The sequence below is a fragment of the Apostichopus japonicus genome, chromosome 10, assembly GCF_037975245.1.
Source record: "Apostichopus japonicus isolate 1M-3 chromosome 10, ASM3797524v1, whole genome shotgun sequence".
NCBI classification, from domain to species: Eukaryota; Metazoa; Echinodermata; class Holothuroidea; order Aspidochirotida; family Stichopodidae; genus Apostichopus; species Apostichopus japonicus.
This window is the reverse complement of record NC_092570.1, coordinates 15,062,903-15,090,895: the sequence shown is the minus strand read 5'-3', so window position 1 is coordinate 15,090,895 and position 27,993 is coordinate 15,062,903. Positions and strand designations below refer to the sequence as shown.

Sequence of the window (27,993 nt, the reverse complement as noted above, 5' to 3'; positions counted from 1 at the left end):
TATATATTCATTCTTAAATAGCGGTGAAACTGTACTATTCAATACATTTATTTTTGCAAATATGTTAAAAAATGTAGTGTTATAATCAAGGTGAAATAAAATGAAATATCTTAATTAGTACATATATCTATATTGTTATAATCAAGGTGATAGTTTAAAGGCGGACGGAATAATACCAAAATTGATAAACTTGATAAAAATGTTAATAGGCACCACAAGTAGTTACTCAAAAGGAGAATGGAGCGATGGGGTTTGGGGAAGATTTATAATAATATTTTTAAACTGCCAATGTACTGTTTGTTAATTTACGAAGATTTTTAAAAAAAATTTTTTACCGAAAGCACCGTTTTCACATATATCCTTAAATATGTAAAACCACCAAAGAGTACACACTTTATGTAACACATGCAATGAAGGAAGAGCGGAGGCTTGGAGAGGGGCAGATATAAAAAAAATAAAAAAAAGTGAAGGTTTCAAAGAAATTGAAACTTATCTCAATTGGAAAAAAGCACGGATTTTAATCAATAGCACATTTCCAATACTAACAGAAATAAATAAAGATGTATTAAAATGATCATACTGAAGTTCGAATGCTAGTTATTCTGAAATATTTAAAAGTGGTGATGAATGTTCATTCAAACGTTGATATAAGACAATTTAAATGAAAGACAACCTGAGGAACCAATAATCAAAGTAGTACTTCCAATGATAACCCTACAGAGTTGACAATGGAAATGGGAAGGCGCAAAAAGGGTGGGGGAGGGGGGTGGAGGAGTTGCGGGGGGGGGGGGGAGGGACAACAGTGATAAGTTTCAAATGGCAATCTCCATTAAAATATAAATCCAGCTTTCCTAATGATTGCCAAGGTGGTTGTCTTGGCATGAGCCTCACACCACCTTCATTGTAACTACAAAAAGCATAACTGTATTCATAAGTATATATACATATATATATATATATATATATATATATATATATATATATATATATATATATATATATATATATATATATATATATGCTGCTAGGCACCAGTGAAAGCACCAAGCCCTATAATAAGGGAACAACACCAATGACTGTAGGAAGGTGTAGTACTAGATTACTTTTTAGTAGCACTTTTTAACCCTTCATCAAATTTGTAATTAGTTCATGCATCCATCCTCACCATTCATCCATCTATCCATCCATTTCACTCAAGTACCCAACCAACCACTTTTTTCATTCATTCATTCTTCGACCCAGTTCATCCATCTATTCATTCCTTCAAATCGTGAATTCATCCATCAAATTCATTCATCCATCCATCGATCCACTTCACCCAAATATCCATCCATCGAACTCTTTCTTTCATCCACCCAGTTCATCCATCTATCCACTCCCAACCCCCCCCCCTCTCCACCCCTCACCCCACCCCAACATATCAAACTTTGCATAAATCACTCCATCAGGGTTAAAAACTGACTACAAAAAATCACAACTGTATGCAGAAATCACAAATAAAATAAGCATTTTTTCAAGTGTACTACTTAAAAACATCACGTTGCAATTCTCAACCTGAGACATCGACAGACATTTAAAAAAGTGTAAACTGTCAACTCTTTTTCAACAACTTAAAACTCAGAAGAAATGTAGAAACATGGAGTAGAGAAAAAATCCTGTCATAACCACTTCACCTCCAGCTTGTACTTTTCTTTTCTGTTGGGTGTTGCTATTTTAAATGTCTGTTAAATTTCTCAGGAGAGAATCTACATGAAGATATGAAATATTGTACAATAAATACTTCTAAATACTACTAAAAAATATACATATAGGCAAATATTTAGAACCAATTGGCACCATCAGTTTTTCCATCGCCAGTATTCCTCGAGAAGCGAAAAAAAAAAACTGAGAACACCACATAACTAATTTTTTCCCACATCCGATACCATGGCACTTCCTTAGTGACTGCTGTAACACGGACATAGTGCTTCTTAATCATCCCCGTCCGTGACCTAAACTCATTTTGCTGACCATTAAAATACCAGAAACATTGATGACACTATCAATTGTAACTATAGTTCTCAGATATTTCTTTCCGGGACTGATTGAACATGTTATCCCTGTCATCTTTGCCTTTCTTATGACCTTTAATGTGACCTCCGACTGACCCTTTGGTCCCCTCAGTTTGTCTTCCTTGTGACCTGTTGTCACCACCGGGTTTCGATTTGTTGCCTCCTCTTACAGCCCCACTTGTCCCACTTTTACCTCGGGTCTTATCTTGACTGTTGCCGCTGTTACCATGCTGCTGTCTACTGCTGGTACCTTGTGCTCTCATCCCACCGCTGCCACCAGTGTTATTTCTACCCGCAGCCACCGCACTGGAATTCTGTCTCCCACCGTCATTCGTACCTTTTCCACTCGGACTTGGGCTCCTGCTACGCCCTGAAAAAGAAGAGTTTGAAAGGAATTCTGTGAATCCACCCTAATAAAAAATAGAAAAAAATACTGCCTTCTTTCTCCTGATAGTTTTGTTTTAGAGCCTCTCCACCTATCGTCTCCTTCCCATTCTATTGGCACCAAAGGCAAAACAGTTGAGCAGTTATTCATAATAAAGCAAAGAACAGTGAAAAAAATGATTTTAGGGTGATAGTTTAGTCAATGATTGAATGGCTTTCAAATTCATCATGAAACGTACTACTCCTAGAACCCTTTCCTACAGCTGCGTTGTTTAAATTATGGTAGCCACATATCTTGCCTTGAAACCATTCGCAATCGAGATCTTTCATTTTGCATGCTTTCTAAAACAACTTAAATGTTCATATGTGAGACACATCGTCATAAAAATTATTTGAAAGAAATATCGCAATATAAACACAAAATAACTTCTTTCACAGTATCAACTGGAATAGTTATGAAATAATCGAGAAATAAACACAAACCCAACAAAACTAACATCAATATGTCAGCTTCTGCAGAATCTGAGAATTGGAAAGCGACTGTTGTAATTCTTCAATTATTGAGTGTTTTTTTTATCTCTCTTTCTTTTTTTTTTCATTTTTACATTAGTTAAACCAAAAGGAAAAAAAGATATTTCTAATTTTCCTCTGTATGAATAAATTTAAAAGAAAATAATTTGATTTACAGCAAAAAGCATTATATAATCATGACATAATTTACCAAGCACTTGCCAACAATATCTTGAATTTATATTTCCTTTTTTTTCTATCTAGTCGATATTCAAGCTAACCAACATATTCACCTTGCTAGCATCATAATAATTCACTCTTTTTATGTCAAAGACGGTTATAAAGATGCTTTATCTAATCATTTGCCAAATGCACACATGTGTTTTAACATCTTTCCTGGTAATCTCTCCTCGGGGGGGGGGTGGAAGCCTCTTTACCAAAACCTCCAGTTAAATCATCATGTAATATTCATTTCCAATCTTTAAAGCCATGCAAGGATCTTCTCAAATTGAGTGGAATGGATTTGGTAGTTCTAGTTAGCAATCAGTTCAAATAGGTGTCTTCTAAGTAATTAGACAGCAGCTTGAATCGTTTGCATTTCATCAAAGCCCTCGGAAACGCTTTTACGTGTCATCACAGGCTTCTTCAGACGGTATTCTCGCCAATGAGTGAAAGATGCAATCAAAAGATACAGTGTTTTACACGAATCGACCAACCAAATCTTTGACCCGGCCTCTTAATTTGTACCAAAAGCTCAATGACTCGACTTGCAGTCTTTAACGATCTACTAGGCAAATTCGGTAAGCTATAGGGTAATTAAGAAAGGAAAGCCACCTCTTTGCATTTTTTACGGGGGTAATTTTCTTGCCATTCCTCAATTTAGAAGAAGATGAAGAAGGGTACACTTGTCATCCCCACATTGGCTGTTAAATGAATGAATAAATAAATTGGTGAGTGACTGTTCCCTGGCGGATTTAATGTCAGAAATGAGTTGGCTGATTCATCAGTTGATTGAAACGAAGAGTACTCTGCATTATCTCACCCGTCGAAGAGCTCTTAAAAAGTCAACATTTTAGACAAACAAAAAAATTTACCAAAAAGCTATGATCATGCAAAGTGTAATCGAACAGGAGAGTCTTCTAAATATCGAGTAGGGAGGAGTGTGTTTTTTTTAAGTCGAGGCAGGTTAATCTGTCTGCTACATTTAATGAAAAACCTGTAAAATGCAATATTCTAAATGGACTTATTTCATATTTATAAAAATGTATCGCAAATATATGTACGTTATTATGTTCTTCATGCTATCTGCATTTTTTTTTTATTATTTTCGATTCCATTGAGAGGAAACTTATATATCTTGTTCATAAATCGATGCAAGCTAATCTGCAATATTCTAAATGGACATATTTCATATTTATAAAATGTATCGCAAATATATTCACGTTATTGTGTTGTTCATGTTACTTTTTTTCAATTCCAGTGAAAGGAAATTTATATATCTTGTTCATATATCAAGGCAGGTTTAATCTTTCTGTAACTTTTAAAAAAAAAACATGTGAAATGCAATATTCTAAATGGACTTATTTCATATTCATAAAATGTATCGCAAATGTATGTACGTTATTATGTTGTTCATGTTATTTTTTTTATTTTTTTATTTTCGATTCCATTGAGAAGAAACTTATATATCTTGTTCATATATCAAGGCAGGTTAATCTGTCTGTTACATTTTTTTTTTTTTTTAAACATGTGAAATACAATATTCTAAATGGACTTATTTCATATTCATAAAATGTATCGCAAATGTATGTACGTTATTATGTTGTTCATGTTATTTTTTTTAATTTTTTTTTTTTCGATTCCATTGAGAGGAAACTTATATATCTTGTTCATATATCAAGGCAGGTTAATCTGTCTGTTACATTTTTTTAAATTAAGAAACATGTAAAATGCAATATTCTAATTGGACTTATTTCTTATTTATAAAATTTATGGCAAATATATGTATGTTATTATGTTGTTCATGTTATTTTTTTTTATTTTCAATTCCAGTGAAAGGAAATTTATATATCTTGTTCATAAAATTGAGGCAGCTTATTCTGTCTGTTACATTTTTTTGTTTTCTAAAACATGTGAAACGCAATATTCTAAATGAGACAGGAAAGTTTTATATCTTAGACTAGTCTGATTAATATTATAAAGTTGTTGTAGAGAATAGATAGCTAAGCAGAAAACTCCAGGAAAACTTAATACCGTAAGGGGGGAAGGAGGGGAGTCGGGGGAGGGGGAGGGGGGTCTATTGAAATGAAAGATCACATATGCCAAACTGTAAGACCTTACCAGGAATATTCCAATGTTAGACAAAATTAATGTAAGTTCACTTATCTTATGGAGAAAAAAACATATATTCCAGATTGTGAGTTAAAAAATCCCAATCTCAGTGTCTGGTCCTTAAAGGGTGTGAAGACTCGCGCAAAAAGAAACGTCTAATGCCGGTAATCTGACCTAGTTTCGAATGAGGTGTAACAGAAGTGTTAGACACCACCATCGATCCCACAAAATACACACACAGCTTGCTACCTTCGGTAATTAGACACTAGTGTACAGTCAGTACATACAGCTGCGGTCAATACCCACAGCACAGTGTACAAACGATACAGCGATGGACATCTCAGGTCCAGCTAAAGATAACAAGGTATCACGTTTCATTACTGTCTGCATTTTGTAGCGATAAGCAGAAAACTTCACTTGCAAGCAACGGAGAGTTAACCTTTTTGAGAGCGCGGCACGCGGTTTGGGGCGAGTCTTCAATGCCTTTAACTGTGAGATCAAGTTGATTGTATGTTACATGTTTTTTCCTAATGCCAGGAAGTAGAGCTCAGAAGGTGGCCAGTTATATCAACATGGTAAATGTTATTTGAACCAGTTTTTTTTTTTCCTATGATAATCTTTTTATTGATTTATCTTTTCATAAAATGCACCCAAAATGCACAATTTTTTTCCGGTAAAGATAAATGATTTGAATATTATAAAAAGACAGACAAAACATTTCCAGTAACCCCTACCTGAGGCTATTGCAAAATAAAGTGTTTGACAAATGTCTATCTCACTGAAGCTTAAATTGCATCGTTAACTTGCTCACACGAACTTCTGTGAACGTTACGACAGATGGAGAAAATCAGCCGCAATGTCAAATACGATTTTAGATGAAGTACCAGCCTTTCACCACTACAATAATGTCATACCACAAATACATCTTAGACCCAGAGTAACTCAATTCACAAATCACCGTGAATCTTTACTTCGCAAATGGTAGAGTCCAAAGGAAGCGGTGATGGGTGTTAACCTGCTAGATGGTCAACAGGGGGGGGGGGGGGGGTGGTACAGTGCTAAAATGTTACCAGGTAATAGGCTAGGGGTAGATGGGAAAGTGCAATACAGTAGAGTTGAGATATCATGTAAGAGAGGAGCTCATTAAATTCCAAGGGGTGTGGTTTTCGCTCTTTACTGTACCAGCACATTTCACCATCCTGGGGGGGCGGGAGGAATTTTCGCAGTGTTCGAGAGACGGAACGATGTACGGATGACCGAGCAGAGCCAATAGGAGATAAGCTCTAGTACATGTATGACGTCAGCTAATGATGTGCAGCTGCAACAAGTTGTTTCATTTCAACAGGAGTATCCCCCAGCCCAAATTGACACGGTTTCGACACGGTTCATGTCCAGAGGCTTGCCGCTGACCCAAATTGGGACTACTATTGGACATCACTTTGGCCTGTTGAGCAATTTTTAACCAAGTTTCGAAAAGGCTGATTGCATTATGGTGAGGTGCTTTGAAGGCTGTATATATTACCGCTACACTGCAAACGGCTTGAACTACGGCAAAGACATTTTTAAAGATGGGCCAGAACCCTGCACATTCTAGCTTTGAATAGCGACCACCATCTTGGACTGATTTGCCCAAAGATAAAACTGGGTCGTCTAATTTGATTTCCATTGATGTGAATTCTGTGTGAACCTGCAACATAATACGACCAGCTCTAGGGCTAAGAATTGAAAACAAAGAAGTGATTACCATATCTTATCCCACTTTTACTGAGCCAGCTGTAGAGGGGAATAGAATTTATTAGTCATTTTGTTCTTTTTTTGTTGTCAATTTAAACATAAAAAATTGTTCACATGTAATCAGTATCTCTAACAGTTAATTTTTGGGTATGAAAGTAAAAAAACTTTCACAAATTTCGAAAAAAAATTCAAAAATTAAATTTCTGAAAATGGAAAAAGGAAAAAGGGAACATAATTTAGAGTTTATAGAAAATGATTCCTTTAACGTTTCTAGTAAAAGCTTGAACTGTGTGTCTGGTCTTTTGGGAGACATTCCAGACATTTTAGGAAAAATACTTCCAAAGTAATTTCATATCTTGAAATGAAAGTTAGACAAAGAAACTGTTAAAAAGCAAAATAGTTATGAAGATAAATGAAAGAGATTCATGAGAGACAGAGAACAATGGTTCTCTTTGTTCCTCTCTTTTTTTCCCTTACCATTCACTCGTACGCATTCTTCTTTGTGTCTGGCATTCCATCCTTTCACCTTACAAGCTTTGCTGCAGTAATAGACCTCCTTACAACGAGTACAGGCCGACAGACGCACCCCTAGTGTTCTACCGCACTCGTAGCAGTATTTGAACAATGGTTTCCTAGGAGACGGGCAAAATAAAAACAAGATGTGAAAAAATTTCAGGTCTGAAAAAAGCGAATATCATTATTTCGTCTAAGCTGACCTGTATAATGATCACGACTTATTTCGAGTCCTACGTCGTCGGATTGGTATCTTGTCGTCCATCTTAGACTTAACGACGACTTTATTTTAAGACGACCACTTGGACATGAAAATCCCCATTGATCCATTTTAACCCTGTACTGGATTTTCTCTGTCGACATGATTTGATGCGAGTGTTTGACAAACGAATGGTAAGAATTCATAAAAAAACAAGTTCTAAAGCTAAGTATGTTTCCCTGGGTTGAAATTGAAGCTTTAAAAAATTAGTAAAAGAAGAGACAAGAATTAAATTTTTACAGATCTGTTTAAATTAATGGTAGGCACCATCTTTTCTGTCCACAAAAGACTTCTTGCTTTGGAAAACTCTATACTTCTTAATGTTCAATTTATTCATACTGCACTGCAAAAAAATATCATATTTGTGTTATACTCTCGTGTTAGCAAGAACGACACAACAAAACCTGATCGTAAAGTGTTTGTTAGCAAATTTCAAATTTCTGCTTTGTAGATGTTGAAACAATATTCAAACACTAAACTGATAACCATCTTCAATGAAATGTGCCGATAATGCCACAAGAATGAATTCGTTGGTAGAAAATCTTTGTTCTAAAGTTCTCTTCAGTGAGACAACAGTTTAAAGATGAGTCACACCAGGTCAAATTTGGGGCAACCCTCCCATCAGAGGTCCACATCTGACCCATAAAGAAGCCTCAAAAGATCTAATCCTGGCAATTTTCGTTTAACTTTTGAAAGTCATTTGTGGGTCAACCAGTGTGGTGGATAAATATTCAATGTTATCGTTGGATTCTCACGGTTTTTCCCACAGGCGATCTAGTAGGTAAACAGTACATGATTGTAAGCTAGAAATCCCTTCAGTATTAAACTGTTTGGGAAATGTCGACAAAAATAATGAATAAAGGGAAGGTGTAAAATAGTTCTTTAAAAGTAGATATTTCTCTTTCTTTCTTCCCTTCAATCTTACAGCAATATTAACTCCCTTTTTACTTTTTTTTTTGTCCCCTTTACCTGACTTTGCTGTTTCTCCTGAATATGACAGTATGCAATGAAATGGAAACAAAATGGTGGATGATGTCAATTATGAAATGAAATGAATAATGTTATGAATTAATATTAATATGATCATGAATAAACATGGTAATGAATGAATATGCAACTTGTTTCCACAGTAAATTTGTACGGATATATCCGTAACATGAATTTCCATTAACAAAGAGAACACACTTCCTTCACATAGAAGAATATTTTGTAAAAGGGATATAAATAAATTGCATGGCAGATTGCAATATATCAAGATGGTGATGGAAAATACGAATGGAACTATTTTTAGAAAATATCATGGTACTGAATAAACATAAGCTATAAACAATTATCCACATATTTGCTCATAAATACTCATTGGCAAGTCTTGTTTGTGAAAGATATATGCAATGAAACTGCTTTTTTTTTGTTTTTTCATAGAAAATCAATATTTAATTTCTTTCAGATAAACTTTTAATTTTTATATCTAACTGGGATATATTAAGATGCAATGTAGTTCATATGCACATGCTTTCATCAAGAACATAAGCATGATATTAAGGTACACACATGATGATGAAAAATAACAAATGTAAATGAAACAAAAATTCACAGTACTAATGAATAAACAATGTCAAACAAATAAGCCCTGAAGTGAATTAACATGACAATGAATAAAAATGAAAATGAATAAACATAAACATGATTTCCACTTAACAGTTAACTAACATGCAAATTAAGAAACTTTATGAAATGAGATGGATTATGTGTTACCAATAGCATAAGGTATGCAAAATGAAACCTTCATAGATAAAACTTTCTATGACACAATCATGGAAAACCTTAAAAGAAAAAAAAAAGCACTGTATATAAGAAATAAAGAAATACTCTCTCATAACTTGCAGCAAAACTTTAACAGTAAAAGTAAATAAACTGCAATATGATCATAATGGGGTGACTGTGTGGCAAAGGTAAAAATAATCTTTAAGTTTCTTTAATTACAGACATGCTGCTTGAAGAAGCCCACCCAGTGTCTTGTAAGTCAGTGCAAAATAAAACGAAAAAAACATTCCACAAAGACAAAGAACCTAAACTAAAATATTGTGAAAAAAACTATTAAAAACAAGAACATTTTCACAAAACTTCAAAGTTGATGTAACATTAGTCACCTGAGTATCGGCTCCCCATTTTCTTTATCGACCAGCGGCTGGAATTGTCCGGTGTTGTCTTTGATGACCGAATGAAAAACGACCTGTTTGCCACCTGCCGTTTCCTGAAGACTCTCGGAGGAACTCCCCGGGGCGCTCTCCTTGCGAGCGCCGGCCTTAGCTGTGGCCATGATAGACTTGGTTGGAGACTCCAGACGGGCACCGGCCCCTGTGTACAGGAAATCCTGGCTGGGGCTCACACCTAGAAGGCGGGGAAAAAAAACAGATAAAATTGGAAAAATATGACTTTTTGGAAATGAAGGACGGGGCCTTCCGGGGAGGTGGTACGTGGTGAGACTGACCTTCCATTCGAGTGTGAAGTGGTCCTTGAAGAAAAAATATCAGGGATTCAATATTTTACCCTCATGATTTTGGAATATCTGACAGAAAAACTGCGGGCAGAAAAAATATTATCGCAGAACTTCAAATTGGGCAGTTGAAGGGTGGTTAATGAAGAAACTTAAAAGTGAATAAAAAAAGGCAAGAATACTATATATGCAGAAAGTTATTGAATAAAATTTTACGAGGTAAAAGCATTGTTGTAAGCTACATTTTGTGCTCAATTTTATGGCACAATTTGGTGATACATAACTGTAGTGTAAAGTTGAAGATAAGTAGATCTGTTGCTTTGGTCCATCCAACTTTTAGCAGGAAGTAGTACAAAAATTAAGTATAAAATTCAGAGGCTTTTCTAATGCATAACACAAAATAGCATAGCACAGCCTTGCATAGCATACCATAGCCTAGCATAGAATATCATACCATATCATATCATAGAATAGCATAACATTGCATAACATAACATGCATAATCAACATAACATTGCAAAACCCACTAATAAGGAGCTGCCACACAAATACAATAATGTGTAAATAAATATTGCATGGTGCACACAAATTGAAACACAGTTAACACATCAGCATCTTCCCCATACCCCACCCCACCCCCCATCCCTTCCCCCTCCCCCCATGGCCAGTTAATTCTTAATACATTTAGGGCATAATGACCAACCTGACCATTATCATATACTACTCACTATCTCTAGTTTTCACACCCACCCAAAGAAAAATGTTTGTGTAATGAAAAATAATGCACAACTATGCCGACTTGATATCAAAATGTTACAAATACTTTTCCTTCTTGTGAGTCAGTAATTGCATAATTACATTGTTTCATATTAAACTCTCCATTTTCAACAATGATGATTTTAAAACATTGCTAGTGTTACCAATAGCACAAATTCTTCTTTTCTGACTCATCCGCCCATCTATAACAATTGCTAAATCCCCAATTTTGCATTTATAACAAACATAAATTAATAAGACACTTTCCCAATTCTTCTGTACATACAAAATTCTGATGCAAATAAAGTTGTCATTGAATTAAATACCAAGAAATATTCCTTCTCTTCTTTTGGATTTCATCAGTTTTATAAAAAAAATCTTCTCCCAAATTCCTGAAACTTTTCTTTAATTTTCATTACTTACTCCTCGTCCCTTCCGTGGCCTCGTGATGCAACCTCTCCCTCTCCCTCTGGACTGCCGCTGACCGCAGGATGTTCCCCAGATGAGCTAGTAACTTCCTCCTGGCGTTGTAAGTGTCACGTTCGTTGTATGTCAGAGCATGGTATGGCATATGGGCTATTCTTTTATCCTGCGGTGGAAATCCATATATACAAAACTTGTCAAAGTCGTTTTACTTGTCATTAATAAAAACCTTCGATAACCTTTGATTATATATTTATGTATATTTGGTTAATTGGTTAATTAAGTCTGTTAATAGTTTAGAAATAAAGGAATGATAGCAGGTCCATATAAATAATATAAACATCTAATACTAATCTTTAAGAAAAATTTTAAAAAATAGTGTCTTGGTTTCATTTTTAAATGAGTAGGCAGATTTAGGTATAGCTATTACGAGGCAAATATTCGGCCTTAAAAAAATACTCGTAACTGGTTTGCGATCTGTTGCAGTAGAATGTGGGGATTGAGCGGGCGACGTAATTTGGAAAACGTCACGACGCCTATCAAAGCGATCAGGATTGTATATAATTATCAACCACCGTGAAATAGAAATGTTATCTGAAGGCACTTAATGAAGGTTATTCATGAACTTACTAAACAAAGGTACTTAATGATTACCCAAGTTAGCTGTTTAGGAGTCATTTAATTGTCAACTAGCCTATTAATATAGATCAAAATTGACTGCTCAAATTTGGCTGTATTTGGTACATTTGACATATTTGGCAGTAGAGTTTGGCATACATTTGACAACAAGAAATATTATGGGATATATTAGGGTCACAACGTACATAATGGAGAGCACTTAATGTGATCTAAAGTCAGCCGTTTAACTGGCTGCCAACATGTAAAATAGCCGATTGACACTGATCTATGAATGCTAATATTTGGCCGAATGAGACATACTTGTTATTTAACTTGACAGCATTTTGGTCACTTTTGGCGACAAGACAAACTAACTGAAGGTACTTAATGAGGACAAATAGTCAGCTGTTTTGGTGGTATCTAGTTTGTGAAATTAATATTGGGACTCAGTAGAGATCAACGAGTTCTGTTATGTGGCAAATTTGGGCAGAATTTCACATATTTGGCAGTTCTTGGCACATTAGGGGACAAGAAAAAAATACACATAGAATAAATCTAAGGACATAAGAACAGACAATAACATTGGACAATTATCTGTCTCTTTTCATGTGTACTTAGTTTGTTTAAATATTTCAGTTAGCCTCTGATGAAGATCCTGCTAGAATCAAAACATCAGGACCTAAAACTTTTACATATTTAACTACACAAGTTTTTACTGGCGGTAGATTAATAGTTAACATTTTTCTCTCTCTTTGGAATAAAAAGAGGGGTACAAAGAAAAAAAATGTGCTAAAATAAGATCATTCCTCCCAAACAGCCAGATTCAGAATTAAGTACAAGAAAGTAAAAGAGATGGTTTTGTTATAACTAGCAGGTTGAAAGGTGTGGCCCTTGCTGGTATGAAAGCATTAAAGATCATATTTAAATTCTAAAGAATAAATCAACATGACATTTTCCATCCGATTGAAAAGAAAAAAAGAATGTGAAAACCTTGCTGTAATTATACTTCTCGACGCTGAGGCACATTACCACATTGTTGTAACTACTGTATGGGATTTTGCTTCAGTATCACAATTTCTCTCAAAATTTGACAAAATACTATTCCTTTTTGCAAAACTGGAAGTATCATGTTCATTATACACATTTGAAAACGAAAGCGTATGAAACTTGGGAGCCATAAACCACCACTAGCGACAGACTAACCAAGACGTACCTCCACCGACTGAAACGACATAATAATAGTACTATTTATGGCGAGTCTTAACTGTAAGGATAAAGTGACACTTTTACTACCATTATTGCTGTCAGCCCAGCACTTTCACTTAATGTGATGTGAGCAAAACGGATAAAGGGGTTATTTATTATACGCAATTAATGAAATTGCCATTCAAAAATTGACTTGGCCAGCTGGTGATTGATTTACTGGTCAAATGTTGGCATGTGCAACCATAAATCTGAAAAGTTTAGTAATATCAATGTCCTTTATAGTTTTTAAATTGTAGCTTTTTTATTGGGAGGGGGGAGGGGGGGAGGGGTGATTACCCATATTTGAAATATGATGTAGGCCTAGCCTATTAAATGTACAATAGGTGTATCTTAACTCTCTGCAGATATGTGCTTCCATGTTAATGATGTAGACTCCCTGTTGATTAAATAATGTACATATAAGTGTATCTTGTTTGTAACGTGATCCAAGTTACGTAAGCTGATATCTCAGCTGCCTGAATAACTTTGGCCTAGAAGGCACACTTCACTGTGTTTTGTATGGAACAAAGCAATTACTTATTTGCGTGAAAATTTAGTTGATTTCTTGACAAGGACATATAATCTTATTCATGAAATGTTAACAGCTTATTGTAACCATCACAGCATTGACTACTGTATATATAGTTCTAATAAAAGGACCCCCCCCCCCAAAAAAATGTTTTGCACAAACAAAGGTAAATGAAATGGTACTAAATGTTACAATATCAAAATTGTCAACAGGTCGGACAGAGGAGGGTTCAGGTGGGCCACAGTGGGTCATTTTACACTATATTTTGCACTGTTTTTACAAATTATATGTTTGCAATGACCACATATTTGGTTAATACACTACGGTAGTACCTTTTACAGCATGAACGGATATGTTCAAAAAATTACATCGTCGTAATTGTTGACCCTTTTGGCATTCCATAGTCTCATAATTTGGATATAGTTTCTTCAACCTTCAAGATATGCAGAGGAATGGTGGTGGCTTTGCATATTATTGTAACCTGTGATGTTTCTTATAATCTAATGCTTTTGGTGTTTATTCCTGTTATCATTTCTCTCGGGTTTTTTAAATTAATTTATCTATTTATTGATATATAATTTTTGGGGGTGCTTTCTGTGTTTGTTTTCTTGCATAATATGACTCAAAACCAACTCACAACACTAAGATGTGATCCACCTACAAACCTCACCTGGTTGAACATCCAATAGGCGTAGTCTACAGCTGTTCCCATCTGCTTCTTGCTTCCCACTGGCACGGGAGCTAAGATATTGGCACCAGCGTCGACCAATTTATCGATCTACGTAACGGAAGATTTTAGAAAGGAAAAAAACACAAGTTTGCAGACTGGCAAGAAATACAAGATTGTAAGTTTTCTCGCGCTAAGACTTACAAGTTTATATTCCACAAGAAATTTAGACAATATTCCAAATACAACTAGAACTATTAAAGCAAGCCGAGCTACAGCTAGCAATATATTAACATATCATACCAATTTTTGAAGAACGAATAAATTATTTGGCAAGTACAGGATACAGATTTTATTTGACTATAGACCTTAGGTGTTCTTTTAAAATAATAATTTCATGATCGCATTCCTCTGTATGAAGTTCGTCTGCCGAGACTCAAGTCCTAAATAAATACTGAACAAATAGTTTATAACAGAGAATGATTTATTCAGTATTGCATATCAAAATGCTATGCAAATTCGAAGAGATTGCTTAACCGATGCAAATATGCATAACTGGTTTTGGTAAACAAAACCATAGTGCTTTCAGCATTTTATATAAACCAACAACATTAACGTTAAACGACATAAAAAATTGATATGCAAATGTCAACTCTAAATTATTCCCAGGTTACTAATGAATGTCTCTCAATTAAGACAATTTAAGAGGAACTCACCAGAGCGATTCTTTGGGATGGCTCTCTTCTGAATTCATACCTGGTGTTTGACGCGATGCATAGCGCACTCCCCGTGTGGTGTCCCAGGGGGAGACTAGGGTTGGCTCCGAAACGGAGCAACTCGTCCACAGCCTGAGGGTCGAATGCAATATCACCATGATCATCAATAAATATGATATGTACATATATGAATGAAATCTATCTAAGGGAACCATATAAACGACAATCGTTCGCAGAATTTTTGAATTTTGCCACACGCAAGGGGATTGGAAATTAATTTATTACGGTGGTTGCAAAAGATCTTACATATTACCATAAAATTCATGAATTTGAGATGGGAAGGATATTATCTAATGGTCTAATGGTTTAATGGAGGCCACCAGTATTTCAAATGTGCTATAGCAACTTTTACAATTCCATTTACTGCCGATGTTTGTACAGTTTGATGCACTGGGCAAGCTGAACTGTTCCATTTCATCCCACTCTTGTCTGGAAATAATTCAGTTGGTGAAAGATATTTCTCGAAAGACATTTTTGCTTGCTAACATTTGGAAGTCACAGAATTTTCATTATAACTAGTTAACTACTAACTGTTTTATGGTTTTAGTGCCACTGGGCCAAAAAGCCAAAGTTTTAGTGCCACCGGGCCAAAAAGCTAGAGTTTTAGTGCCACTGGGCCACAAATCCAGAGTTTTAGTGCCACTGGGCCACAAATCCATAGTTTTAGTGCCACTGGATCAAAAAGCCATAGTTTTAGTGCCACTGGATCAAAAAGCCAGAGTATCAGTGCCACTGGGCCACAAAAAGCGAAGAGTTTAGTGCCACACATTGAGACTGTGGGGAGAGCAATGGACTGGGAAGGTCAGAAGTTTCATATAATTATGACATTTTCACAAATTTAGTGCTGTGACCGAGTGGATAAAGGCAGTGGCATTTGAAGCAATCGGGAGGTTTCCTGGTTCGATATCGGGCCGGGTCATAGTCAGGTTGGTTTATTCATCCAAGAGTAATCTACGGTTTTCCCATCTGAAATGACTTTTCTAAATTGAAAAGGTTCCACTTTTGAGTTAAACTGTTGAATCGGAAGCCACCCGATGTGAAAGTTGTAAACCATAAGCCCTTGCGACATTCATGGTCGCTTGAGCATCATTAAAATAACTGCCTGTTAATTATCATTATTATTATGAAGTAAATATAACTACTGCTTACAAATTTAAGAATATGTAGAGAAACAAAAACTGTTGGACCCTGCTGATGATCTGTTGAAAGTTTACAAACTAAGAATCACGCGAGGGATGTAGTTTTTTAATAGTCGGGATTCAGTTTCCATACTTACCAAGTCGTTGCCACTGGCGATTGCTAAGGATAACGGCGACTGGCCCATACAAAGCACATTGGGATTGGCTCCTCTCTCCAACAGCAGTCGAACAATTTGTCTCGATAACTGACGAAAATGGACAAAAAAAAACCACCGGAATGGAATAAAAGACAAAGGTAAAGAAAAATCTATAGTGTATTATGTGTATTAAAGTATTAAAAAAAATCTCCAAAATTATATATTTTAGCTCACCAACTACAAATAAAATAATAAACCATTCATTTCCACTTCTGGTTGAAAGTTTAGTTTGACAACAATGAAATAAGCATTTTGAATATTTCGCACATGACATTTAGAATCATCGCGAGAATAAACCGAATGAACCAAAACCAGACTAAACTTGACCGTGGAGACCGAATGATTAAACTTTATCCAGTTTTTTAAGTCCCATCAGCTTCAGTTGGGGGAAAAATGTAACATGTAGCCTTTGCCAGACTGGCAGTCACTAATTTGCAGTGGTTCGTGCCGAACAAATGTCCAGTTTCAGCAAACGCGACCAATCAGGGGGAAATAATTTAGCACTTGACGAGCACGGTTCGTTAATGGCAAACGGTAGTTGTGTGTGCTAATCACTAATTCAGTGTGCATTTTAATTAGGTCAGGACAATCCAGTTGAGTTGTGTCACATTCGATGGTTAATGTGCATCCAATGTTGACAGAGATAACAAGTTTCATGACACATTTCACCAACATCTCTTCTAATTTGTCAAAAATTTAAAATTAATTTTTAAAGTGATCATCTCATATCTTACTGTAACTCTGAACTAAGTAATTTCCAGGTACCCGAATTGACCCCCTCTTTTCCCTATTCTTAGCCCAACCCCCCCCCCCCCTCCCTCAACCCTTCTCCCTTTTCATTATCATACCTCATAATCATCATCTCTGCTACAGGCAATATGAAGAGACGTACGGCCTCCCTTGTGGTCTCCAACCTCCTGAAGCGTGTAGTAATGCTGAAAGACGCTGTCGTCTAGCCCCGAACGAATCTTCACAGGACTGCTTCCACCGGAGGTGAAATAGAACTAAAAAAATATTTTAAGAAAACAAGATAAAAAGAGTTGGCAGTTAGTGAATTGCAGTTAAGGTATAAAACACGACATCATTAAAAATTTGAAAGGAATCCAAGCCATGGCGAATCTCTCTCGTGTACTAAACGCTTACCTTAATAATCATAATCATAATAATATGCAACTTATATAGCGCAATATGCAAAGGCTTCAAAGCGCTTTACAAAACAAAATACATAAAACAAAAATCGTAAAACATAAATACAAAACCAATACACCTAACAAAGATAAAATTGCACAATGTAAAGTAGAGGAAATGTTAAAAATACAGTGTAGAACTACATCAAATATGTGGAAAACTACTAAAATAACTTTATAACTATTTTACAATATACAGAATTATTTGATACCTTAATGATAATACGTAACTTCATGCACTTCCCCACTGGGAAATGGTAAGGAGCCTCACTATTATATAACACAGCACTTAAGATAATCTTACTTCCATCAATTAGTTAAAAAGTATAGCTAAAAGTTATGGAAAAATTTTGGGGCAGATGAAATGGGGGTCGGCGGAGGGGGGGGGGTATATAATCGGGGCTAGGGTCAAAATATGGAATAAAGAAAGAATGAATTCTGGATGATTTTTTGAGCCATGAATTTATGAAGACTTCACATCGGGAGAGGAACGATGACATAATTTTCCTTTGGGCCTGATCTGTGTCTCCAATCTCTCGTGATGATGTTACATTTTCGTATCTTAGTATTTATGGATATATTCATAAATATTCCCAAATCTTGGGATTTTTCAATGGTTTATTAGTCTTTCCGTATTCTTTTTTCAAGAACTGAATCTTTCAATATGAACAAGGGCAACAAGAACTGACTTTTTTCTGGGAGGGGCACAAAAGTACTTAAGATCACCCTGCCAATGCATATTTCAATTTCTTGCCATCGCACCGCAGACTCCGTACCTTTAGAGGGAACAGGCGTTTTACCACCAGTTTCTTTCCATCTGCCGTCAAACTTTATAATAACCTGTAATTTATTATTTGCACATTATATTATTCTATTATTCTATTTTTCTATTTCTATTCTAAGGAGCTTGGGGAATGTTTTAATTTTCGATGTGTAATTTTATTGCTCATTGATTGAATAAAGAATCAATCAGTCAGTCAGTCAGTCAGTCAGTCAGTCAGTCAGTCAGTCAGTCTGTCTGTCTGTCTGTCTGTCTGTCTGTCTATCTATCTATTAAACATGCCAGAGCGTGACAGAGTGCGAACCCCTGACTATTAGGAAATGAATTGGGTGATTATTACATATTTAAATATTCCAGACTGGAATCTCCTTTGCTGCCCTCAATGGTTACACACTTACCTCCTCCTCCTCATCCTGATCGTCAAAAGCCCTGATGTTGGGATCTGCTCCGGCCTCTAAGATGAGCCTGGTGATTTCGACCCCTTCCGGTCCTCGTAAAGCACTAGCGATATGTAAGGTAGACAGACCGTCCATCTGATCGACAGACAATCAAGAGAGAGGAAAGAAGAAGAAATAAGCATTTTTCAAAAGGTTGCTTCATTTGCAATTAAGACATTAGCCTAAGGGTAGACGCCTACGATGAGAACAGAAACTGAAGTGTGTTTTCGTTTTGTCAAACGTTTATCGAAATCAAAGAATCGGAATAGTTACAAAGTCCAACTTGAAAACAGCAAAGAAATTTATGACCAAAATCAAGATTAGAACTTGTGACCTCTGGATTACAAACCACCCTGCGATCCACCCGACTCAGACATTAAGTTGGTTGTGTTCTCCATATGACCGTTTCTCTGCTGTTGGCCCCAGTCCAAAGCAAATATGCATACCGTGATCACGCCCATATTTTATTCGATAAAAACCCAGATAGCAACAAGGATTGGATTTCAAGAAAAATTCTGCTTTTTTATGAACGTTTTAATTTAAACCTATATGGAACAATGAAAACACTGGGTAATTACACAAATTTGAAAAGAGCAAAGAATCTTTTAAGTCAGTTCGAATCTTGTTCCAGCCCAAAATTCTTGTCTCATTTTTATCAGATCATTCTTGTCATAATTTTTTCCATCACATGAAATTGAGCAAAGAGGCATTAAACACACTAGTGTGTTACACTCAGGCTTGGTGAACTTACCACCTTCAATCATATGAAAATTACTATGAATTTTGAAATTTGATGAACATTTTAAACAAACCCCCACCTTTCTTGACAGTCTGGAAGTTGTAACGGCACCTTTCTCGAGGAGGACCTGAACGGCTTCGACATCTGTGGCCTTAACGGCAAAGAAGGCAACGGGCATAGGAACACTGGATGAGTTTGGGTCTGCCCCTCGCTTAAGGAGGAGACGAATCGTTGCTTCCATTTCCGAATGCCTGTAGTAATATTAATAATATTGGACATTTATAATGCGCCGGTATCCGTCTAAAAAGACGCTCATGGCACAGTGACACAAACAGTGCAACAGCAAAATAAAAACAGTAAACAAAGTACAAGACTAAAATGCAAGCAAAAAAGGGCAACATTGAACAATTAATTAAACAGTTTTCATCAGATGAGTCTTGAGAGAGCGTTTAAAAGAAGCAAGAGATGGACTGTGTTTTACATGTTCTGGAAGGCTGTTCCACAGAGAAGGGGCAGCAGCAGCAAAAGCTCTTTTGCCCCATGATCGATTTTAGCGATTTTCACACAGAAGTAATTTATTGTGTGATCTCATGAAACTACGATTTGCGTGATATAGTTGCAGAAGTTCTGACAAGTAGAATGGCGAAGTTAAAAGTCTGTAAAGATAAACAGCAACAAACAGAACACAGATTCAGGTTTGAAAAAGTAAATCAGTTTTGATTGCAATGTCAGTAAAATACAATCAGTCAAATTCTGAGAGACTACGGGATAAAAAGAATACTTAAAGTTTGGGTATAATATATATCAAGTATTTTTTTTCTTTCTCAAGAAGGTGCCACTAACTAATAAATGTCATCTAATACCAGTCAGTGAAGACAAAGTATGAATTTATGACATTGATTATGACATGCGAAAATGTAAGAAATTGCTATCATGTCGATGACTAGTTTCAACTTAAAAGGGGCATGCCAGAGGTTCTAAACAGCTCTGTTTTCAATTTAATCAATGATTGTAACTGATTCCAGAGGGAATTGTCCACTGTTTAGGCTAACGTTTGCTTTCGAAAATTAAAGTATTGTTTGAGCATGCGCCACCTGAATAAAGATTGGTTTTGCCGGTAATCTTGTATACAAACATGGGACAAACATATCTTGGTTTAAATATTTAGTTCGCATTATTTCTGCAAATGGGCTTAGGTTTAATAACAACAAAGTATGTTGTCATGACTTTGTAATTATATACTACATAAAAGCACCTCCCCCACCTAATAAAAAACAATGGTAGCGGTAGGGATTGGGTGGTTTTTGTTGATGATGGAATGCATAAATGAGGCTTTAACTAAATTAACTGTCTGTGTTTGAAAAATTGTCAACTCAAACTGCTTAAATTGAACTTAATAGCAGTATAAGCAAGGTATAAAATTTAGTATTCACATTTTTTGTCGATCTTTTGAGTTTTTTTATGAAGTTTTTGTCTCTATACTGTAGTTCTTTGCACAGACCCTGCTAATACATGTATGCATCAAGCCATCTGCATATTTTGACTTGACTGGCCGTTATTCGATACCGAAGCGAGCCATGATTCCTTTACGACTTGCTTACTCTGCTTTGGCGATGGCCCTTCTCCTCGCTTCGTCCAAGGAGGGATCCGAACACTTGGAGCTCCGACCGCTGGTGATGCCCTTATTCTGGCTCATGACCGTGGCACTCCGCTCTATCATATCCTCGGTGACTTGGATCCTGTAGCCCGCCATGCTGGTATTGGATTCAAAATCCAGTAGGCTGTAGGTGTCTCTCTCCGTCCCGGTTTCTGCCTTGGTCTCCACCTCCGTAGGACTGTCGGATGTCCTGTGGGATGATGATGTGGGCCCCCTCTGTCGATGGAGACCGTTGCCGAGGCTGACCCTCGTCTCGGATTCGGCCGCATCCGGGTCCCATTCCGGAATGTCCTCGTCTCGATCGTCCTCCACCATGACGTGTTCTTCCGTCACGGCCGAGCTTACCAAGTCAAAGAAATCGTCTTTATCGTCAATTTCTTCTTCTTCTTCTTCTCCTTCGTTATTGTCATCATCCCCTTCGTCTTCCATCCTGTCTCTGTCGGCACGCCGGTCGGCGTAATCGTAGACCGATGCATTGTTATAGATGAGGCTGCTCTCGTGACTCGACGCCGATAGCAGGTCCCTACTCCTGTGACTGGACGGCGGTCTGCTCCCTCGAGTGAATCTCCTCTCGCTTCCCTCCCCTTGGCTTCCGTCCTCCGGCATGAGCCCTCGATCCTCCCCCGGAGGTCTCGGGAGGTACCGCTCTGCGATGTTGTACTTGAAAGAATCCGTAGGGTAAAAGAGCACGTGGCATGCCGCTAGGGCGGACAACCCTTCGTCGTTCAGCTTGTTGACGTCAGCTCCATTGTCGAGCAGGACGTTGATGATTTTCTGATGCATGTTGACCTGAAAAAAAGAGGCAAAAAGTGGCAATGAAATCTCTTGCAAGCAGTTACAAATGAAACCTCGGACCTTACATCCTTGTCTTCCAACCCCCATGCTCTTCCCCTTCCAACAGCACTAAAATTGCTATATACTGTAAGGTTCCCCAACTAAACTTTATGTAAATGTAAATAAAAACCTTATATAGCGCACTACGCGCGATGCATCTGTGCGCTTTACAAAAAAAATCTAGAATATACAATGACATCAAACAGTAAATACATAAAACAGTAAATACACATTCCATATACAGATATATACAGGAATATGAGATCGAAAAAACGATTAAAAGCACTGGTGAGGAGTAAAGCGATAAAACAGATTGACAATAAAATCTACAATTTGAAATGCTAAAAAGTGAAAATTCCAACTGAAGATAGAACCTAAAAACCAATATGACAGAACATCAGGGCTAGATAGCTTATCTAGTCAATTTTTAGTTTGTATAACATTTTCACTTCTGGTTCATCCATTAGCCTTTTAGATTTGTGAATTTCCTTGCAGAAGGTTTCAGTTAAAACTTTTCTGCTTTGCAGCGATTTCTAGTTTAATCGAAGGAACAAAGTCTTGGAACTATGTTGCTCCACTACATCAGATGCATACATTATAGCTTTAATACAAAATGGTGTACAATTTTACACTAATAAGGCTGCAAATGTCCAAAATTTACCGCTGCGCAGAGCAATGCCGTGGAGCCATTCTTGTCAGCAACATTCACATCCACCGCACCGTCCACCACCAACGAGTTGACCGAATCGTAGTCCCCTTCCCCTGCGGCGGTGATGAGGGCCACGGAGGCCCTCTCAATCGGACCTCTGTCACCGTGGCAAGACCTGTTACCTTGAGAAACAAGACGACACTTAATCAATTTACAAATGTTTAGTTACAAAAATATTGATAATCCAAAGGAAGTTTTCATGATTGGATAATTACCCAAATTGATAGGCTGACAATAATTTTGTTTCATAGGCATTGCTATTTTACATTCAATGAAACAGAGGTCACCACGATGTTGTATTCTTCAAGTCTCCGACTTCAACACGAATCTCTACCACTTTAGTCCCTATGTCGTGACAAAGTTGCAAAAACAACCTTCCCGCAACCTTACATCTCAGAGATCGCAGATACCGTTTGGTAAATTAAGGGGTAATTTTGGCCATTTGGCCCTCAACAATTTGACAGAAGATATGTAGTACGGGTGGCTTAGAAGGAACTGAAATGTGGCAGCCCTGAAAAACATTGAACGATTTAACAGCAAGGAGTACCAGTGACTTGTATAAATCTATTAGAAGGCAAAAAGTGATCATATTTAGTTTAAATTTTGTTTGTACATATAGCAAGATATGAATCAAGCTGGTGTCATATCTTATTAGTGCTGATAGTCCTAATCGATTAATTGCCAGTAGTTGCAATAACAATTTGGAAGTTTGATTAATCGCGCTCACAACCTAAGTTGCGATAACTCGACTACAAGCTAGCACTACACATAATTTGCTTTTGAAAAATAGCCTAACCTTTCAAAAACAGCACTAAAGCAGTTTGTCAGCAAATATCGCAAAAGTATACAGGTTCTCACAGTGCGACACTAACACTGTCCTGTGTTAAAAATCAGCAAGCACCTGCTCCGGTTAGATTCATGCGTTTGCTTTTCAGTAATATGCTTGTTCTGCAATGCAACATTCAGTCCTAGCAATGTTTAATTTTTTAACTTTTTCTGCAATATAAAAATGACAGTGGTGACGCTATAACTGTCACCGAGGTAACCGTGAGAAGAGCTATGCGATTAATTGACTTCAAAAGAAGGAGTCGAACGAGTAACTTATGCAGATACAAACCTTTCAAGATATCTGAGACAGCAAAAGGCATCGTGTTCTCTCTGTTTCTGTGTTTCGAGATGTGTTCCATCATTGCGATGTACGACGGTGTCCTATTCATCAGCGAGGTATCTTTCTCGTCGTCGGCGGCGACGGGCTCCGCATCTTCTCCGAAGAATTCTCGATCGTACTCTTCCCTGTCGTAGGTTAGCGAATTGAGATCGATGCTTTCCGGGCAGCCCGGCTGGAATTGTTCAAAGTCTGTTTTATAATTCGGTTTCTCTAAGCTGTTCATTATATCCCTCAGGTTGATACTGGAAGCATCACCAGATCCAACCTCTGGAGATAGGCAGTCTCTTAGATCCGACTTTCGCTCCGACATTTCCATCCTTTCTGCCTCCGTACCGGTAATTAGTTCTTCTTGATTAAATCCACAATGCTCATGATCGGATAATGAAAAAGTCTCCTCGATTGTACTACAAAAGTTGATCAGCCTTTCTTTGTGCCAGAGTCCGAAATCTTGTAACCCGTCGGGATATGTCAAGAGCCCTGGGCCGCGTCTTTCATCATCTTTGTACAGACCCTGTCCGTGGAGAGAAAAATAATTGGGGTCATCGTCAAATCAACATAAAACATATGTTGAGCAAGGGGACTGAATCCATCATTTTAATTTCAAGTTATTGTATCAAAAACCTTTCTTTAACTTTGCGAACTTTTTGCCAAATTTGGAATCATGAAACCAAACATATTAAATCGCAAATATGTAAATGTCAGTATTCAAGCTTTTTCTTAAAAACCAATGAGAAAACTGAGTGTATTAAATGAGCTAGTTTCCTTTAACTAATACATGTTCATTCTTAATTGATTTTGGTTCTCTATTTTGATTCATCAAACTGTTGTATTATTCAAATATCAACAACAACAAAAATCAGAAAATTTCTGTCAATTACATTTTGTCAACAAATATTTTTAGACCTGGGTTCACATCATACAGTAGAGGCTTTTCTTCTGTTGTTGATTAAAAAAAATTCAGGAATACCTTGAAATTATACAAAATATGGTAAACTAGAAGACTGGAAATCCAAGTATTTTGATCACAAACATATGAGGAGCAAAATGAGCACCAATTATTACATAGGATTGCCTGTCTTTCTGTGTAATATTTACTTCTTTCAGTCAAGATGGTGGAAGAAAGGGAGGGGAGTGTAAAAACACCCCTTTTCTTCATTTTGTGTTTGAAATTAAGATAACTACAATCAACACTGCAACCTTGTCAATCCAAATTGTCAGGATTATTATTATTTTTTTTTATGATCTAAGATGGCAGTGGACTAGAAAGAAGGTCATAATAAATGAAAGATACACCTTATCCAAAGCTTTTATCTACTGGTCAGTGATAATATTTTCAACACCGTAGCACTTACAGAATAAAAGTGTGGTTAGAGGTATTAAAGTAATTAAATAAAAAATATCCAGATTTATAATAAAACAAAATATACGGAAATCGTTCCCAGTTTACCTCAAATCTCTTGCCACTTGGAAATTTGAATACTCCATAACCTTCCTTTCGATTTTTGTAGAATGTGCCTCGAAAGGAGGACCCATCTGGCCAAGTGTAGACACCTTCTCCATGTCGGTGGTCTTTAAAATAGTTTCCCTGGAAGCTCTTAGAAAAATCAAAAAGAAAGAAGAAAAGTCACATGATACTCTTTTACAAGCTGAATCTTTGTCATCACTCAAAAAAAAAAGCAATTTTACATTCATTTATCAAAGTAAAAGAGTAATATCAAATAACACAATAAGGTGTAGTAGTGAAGGGAAATGCTTATAAGGTGGTGCTAATAGGTTTGAACTGTTGAGAACAAGAGACAATTGATTTTTTACTTTTTTACTTTCTAATGTCGCACATTGGTGTGTTGGGGTGGGGTGGGTGGGGTGGGTGGGAGTGGGTGGGGTGGGAGGAGGGGAAGGGCCAGTCTATCATATACCTTACTATGTACACATACCTCTCCATTTTGCCACTTGATTTCACCATACCCATGTCTAACATCTTTCAAAAAAGTCCCAGTAAACTTTGATCCGTCGGCCCAGAGTTGTTCACCTTTTCCATGCCGCACGTTATCCACATATTCACCCGTGTACTTGTCACCATTTGGCCAAGAGAAAGCACCGGTTCCTGACCTCTGAACACCTTTTAAATTCCCCGAGAACGATGCTCCACTTTTGTAGTCACGCTGATTTGCATTGACCTCACGTTTGGCGGACTTTAACCTTGGAAAAGCGTAGATTTCTAATTCTGAAGGCATGATGATTGCAGTCCATCTGGAAAAAGCAATAAATCTGCAGAATAATTTTAGGCTACATATATGGTTACCAAACTTTTGAGCATTGGACAGCTACAGTGGAGAGAATCCACGTGCATCGCACAGGGTTGTATTTTAAATCTAATTAGGCTTGAATGGGCTACAAATACCTAAAAACAAATACCTTAAATGTAGCATAAAATATTACGTATAAATGTCAACCCCACCACCACCACCTACCCCCCCCCCCCTAAAAGGCCTAGTACTCACTCACGACTTTAAAGGTCCTTACTGCTTTATCTGGCACTCTCAGCATTTCATTGTCACTTACTAGGCCTATACATAAGTTATACTACTGGAAGTAAATGACTGCATTATATTCTCGGGTTTGTAAAAGAAATGGCAAATATCGCCACAGTGAAAACGTGGAAGTTGAATTTGGATATGGAGGACACTTGGCTAAAGTACAAATTTAGTCGCGATGATCAATCAAAAGTCATCTTGATTGAATGCTCTCTTTATGGCAAAGATGAAAAGACAAGAAAACTTCCATGCTGCAAATGATTAGAGGAATACAACATGCTACAACTCTATTAGTAGTTTATAGTGTCCAGTTCATACTAAAATCAACAGTTGCAAACTGTACAATTTTATTGCCGGGCAAAAATTGCTACCCATATTTGGTCAATCGCTATACAAAACCAATTATGCAAAGCATTTTTGGCTACACAAAAAAAGGCACCAACTGGAACGCTGAAGCATATAGTAACTGGATTAGGTTAAATAGGTAGGTAGTAAAACTTCATGCAAAACTGCTGGGGTTTTTTTCACTCCAAATATCAGTGAATAAGGAAGAATATGAATACCATGAGAATAAGCTAATAAAACATAATGCTGATAAAATTTCCTGAAATTTGGATCAAAATCCAGTGAGATCCATGTAGCATACATGTATACTGAAACTTACTATGAAGGAGTTTATGATTGCATAATTGTCATATGGTGCAAAACGTTTTGTCATGTTACTGTACCTTACAGTATGTCTGAAACACAAGCATGCAAGTGAAGGTAATGAATGCCATGCATACCTACATACAGTAACATTACATAGAAAAGACCTAATTTGGTTTTCATGAATGAACTGCACGCATGTTTAGTATTTCATATCAAAATCACTAGAACTACACCTTACTTCAACTTGTAATGAAAACAAGAGTCTAGATGCCAATATCACTGCCTCAGCCTTTTGATAGGATAATACTTAGAATCTAACTTGTTCGTACCTAAGCTAGTCCTAACCACGTCCAGCTTCTTGTCCTAAACTTAGGATGTGTGCTAAGAAACTGTGTGTACCCCTTTTGCGATATTTCATTGCACTAACTCTAGAAATGTTAGGCCTCTAACTTTGCCTGTCTTAGAAACGTTGTGTCTTGACAAATTTCTTAACCTATCTTAAACACACTCACTGATCATTTTTATTTACGGTCGTTCATCATGGATATCACATTAAATTTGCAGTGAACAATTCAGTCAGGTAATACTCGTCAATAATTTTTAACGTTATGCCAGGTCCTACTAGAGGATTTTATATATGACCTTTGACCTTGTTTTGGTGTTATAT

The 27,993-nt window shown here is 36.8% G+C and overlaps 2 protein-coding genes across 4 annotated transcripts in view; one reads left to right on the top strand and one right to left on the bottom strand.

The window, feature by feature from the left end:
• The window catches only part of LOC139975285 (methylcrotonoyl-CoA carboxylase subunit alpha, mitochondrial-like), a 344,390-nt gene that overhangs the window by 127,591 nt on the left and 188,806 nt on the right, over positions 1-27,993 (top strand). The gene's annotated exons all lie outside the window — the stretch shown is intronic.
• LOC139974944 (ankyrin repeat and MYND domain-containing protein 1-like) lies at positions 2-27,968 on the bottom strand. Of its 3 annotated transcripts, none has more exons than XM_071982501.1 (17): positions 27,839-27,968; positions 26,076-26,391; positions 25,589-25,735; positions 24,091-24,652; positions 22,926-23,095; positions 21,375-22,219; positions 19,853-20,024; positions 18,996-19,130; positions 17,478-17,633; positions 16,570-16,677; positions 15,234-15,365; positions 14,521-14,628; positions 11,459-11,624; positions 9,933-10,173; positions 8,752-8,769; positions 7,488-7,642; positions 2-2,421 (listed from the first exon to the last, which is right to left on the bottom strand). In XM_071982501.1, exons 2-17 carry the CDS (start codon positions 26,373-26,375, stop codon positions 2,042-2,044), a joined length of 3,795 nt encoding a protein of 1,264 aa, XP_071838602.1. In that variant the 5' UTR covers positions 26,376-26,391; positions 27,839-27,968; the 3' UTR covers positions 2-2,041. The 3 variants fall into 3 exon arrangements, with proteins under 3 accessions (XP_071838602.1, XP_071838603.1, XP_071838604.1); XM_071982502.1 differs by lacking the exon at positions 27,839-27,968 and adding an exon at positions 27,656-27,802; XM_071982503.1 differs by lacking the exon at positions 8,752-8,769.

Bases quoted from the DNA above. Each gene is read 5' to 3' on its own strand.
- LOC139974944 (XM_071982501.1), bottom strand. From the start codon at position 26,375: ATGCCTTCAGAATTAGAAATCTACGCTTTTCCAAGGTTAAAGTCCGCC. The intron at 23,096-24,090 runs GTTTGTATCTGC...TTGTTTCTCAAG, and splicing joins TGTCTCAGATATCTTGAAAG to GTAACAGGTCTTGCCACGGT. The intron at 14,629-15,233 runs GTGAGTTCCTCT...TCCGTTACGTAG, and splicing joins CATCCCAAAGAATCGCTCTG to ATCGATAAATTGGTCGACGC.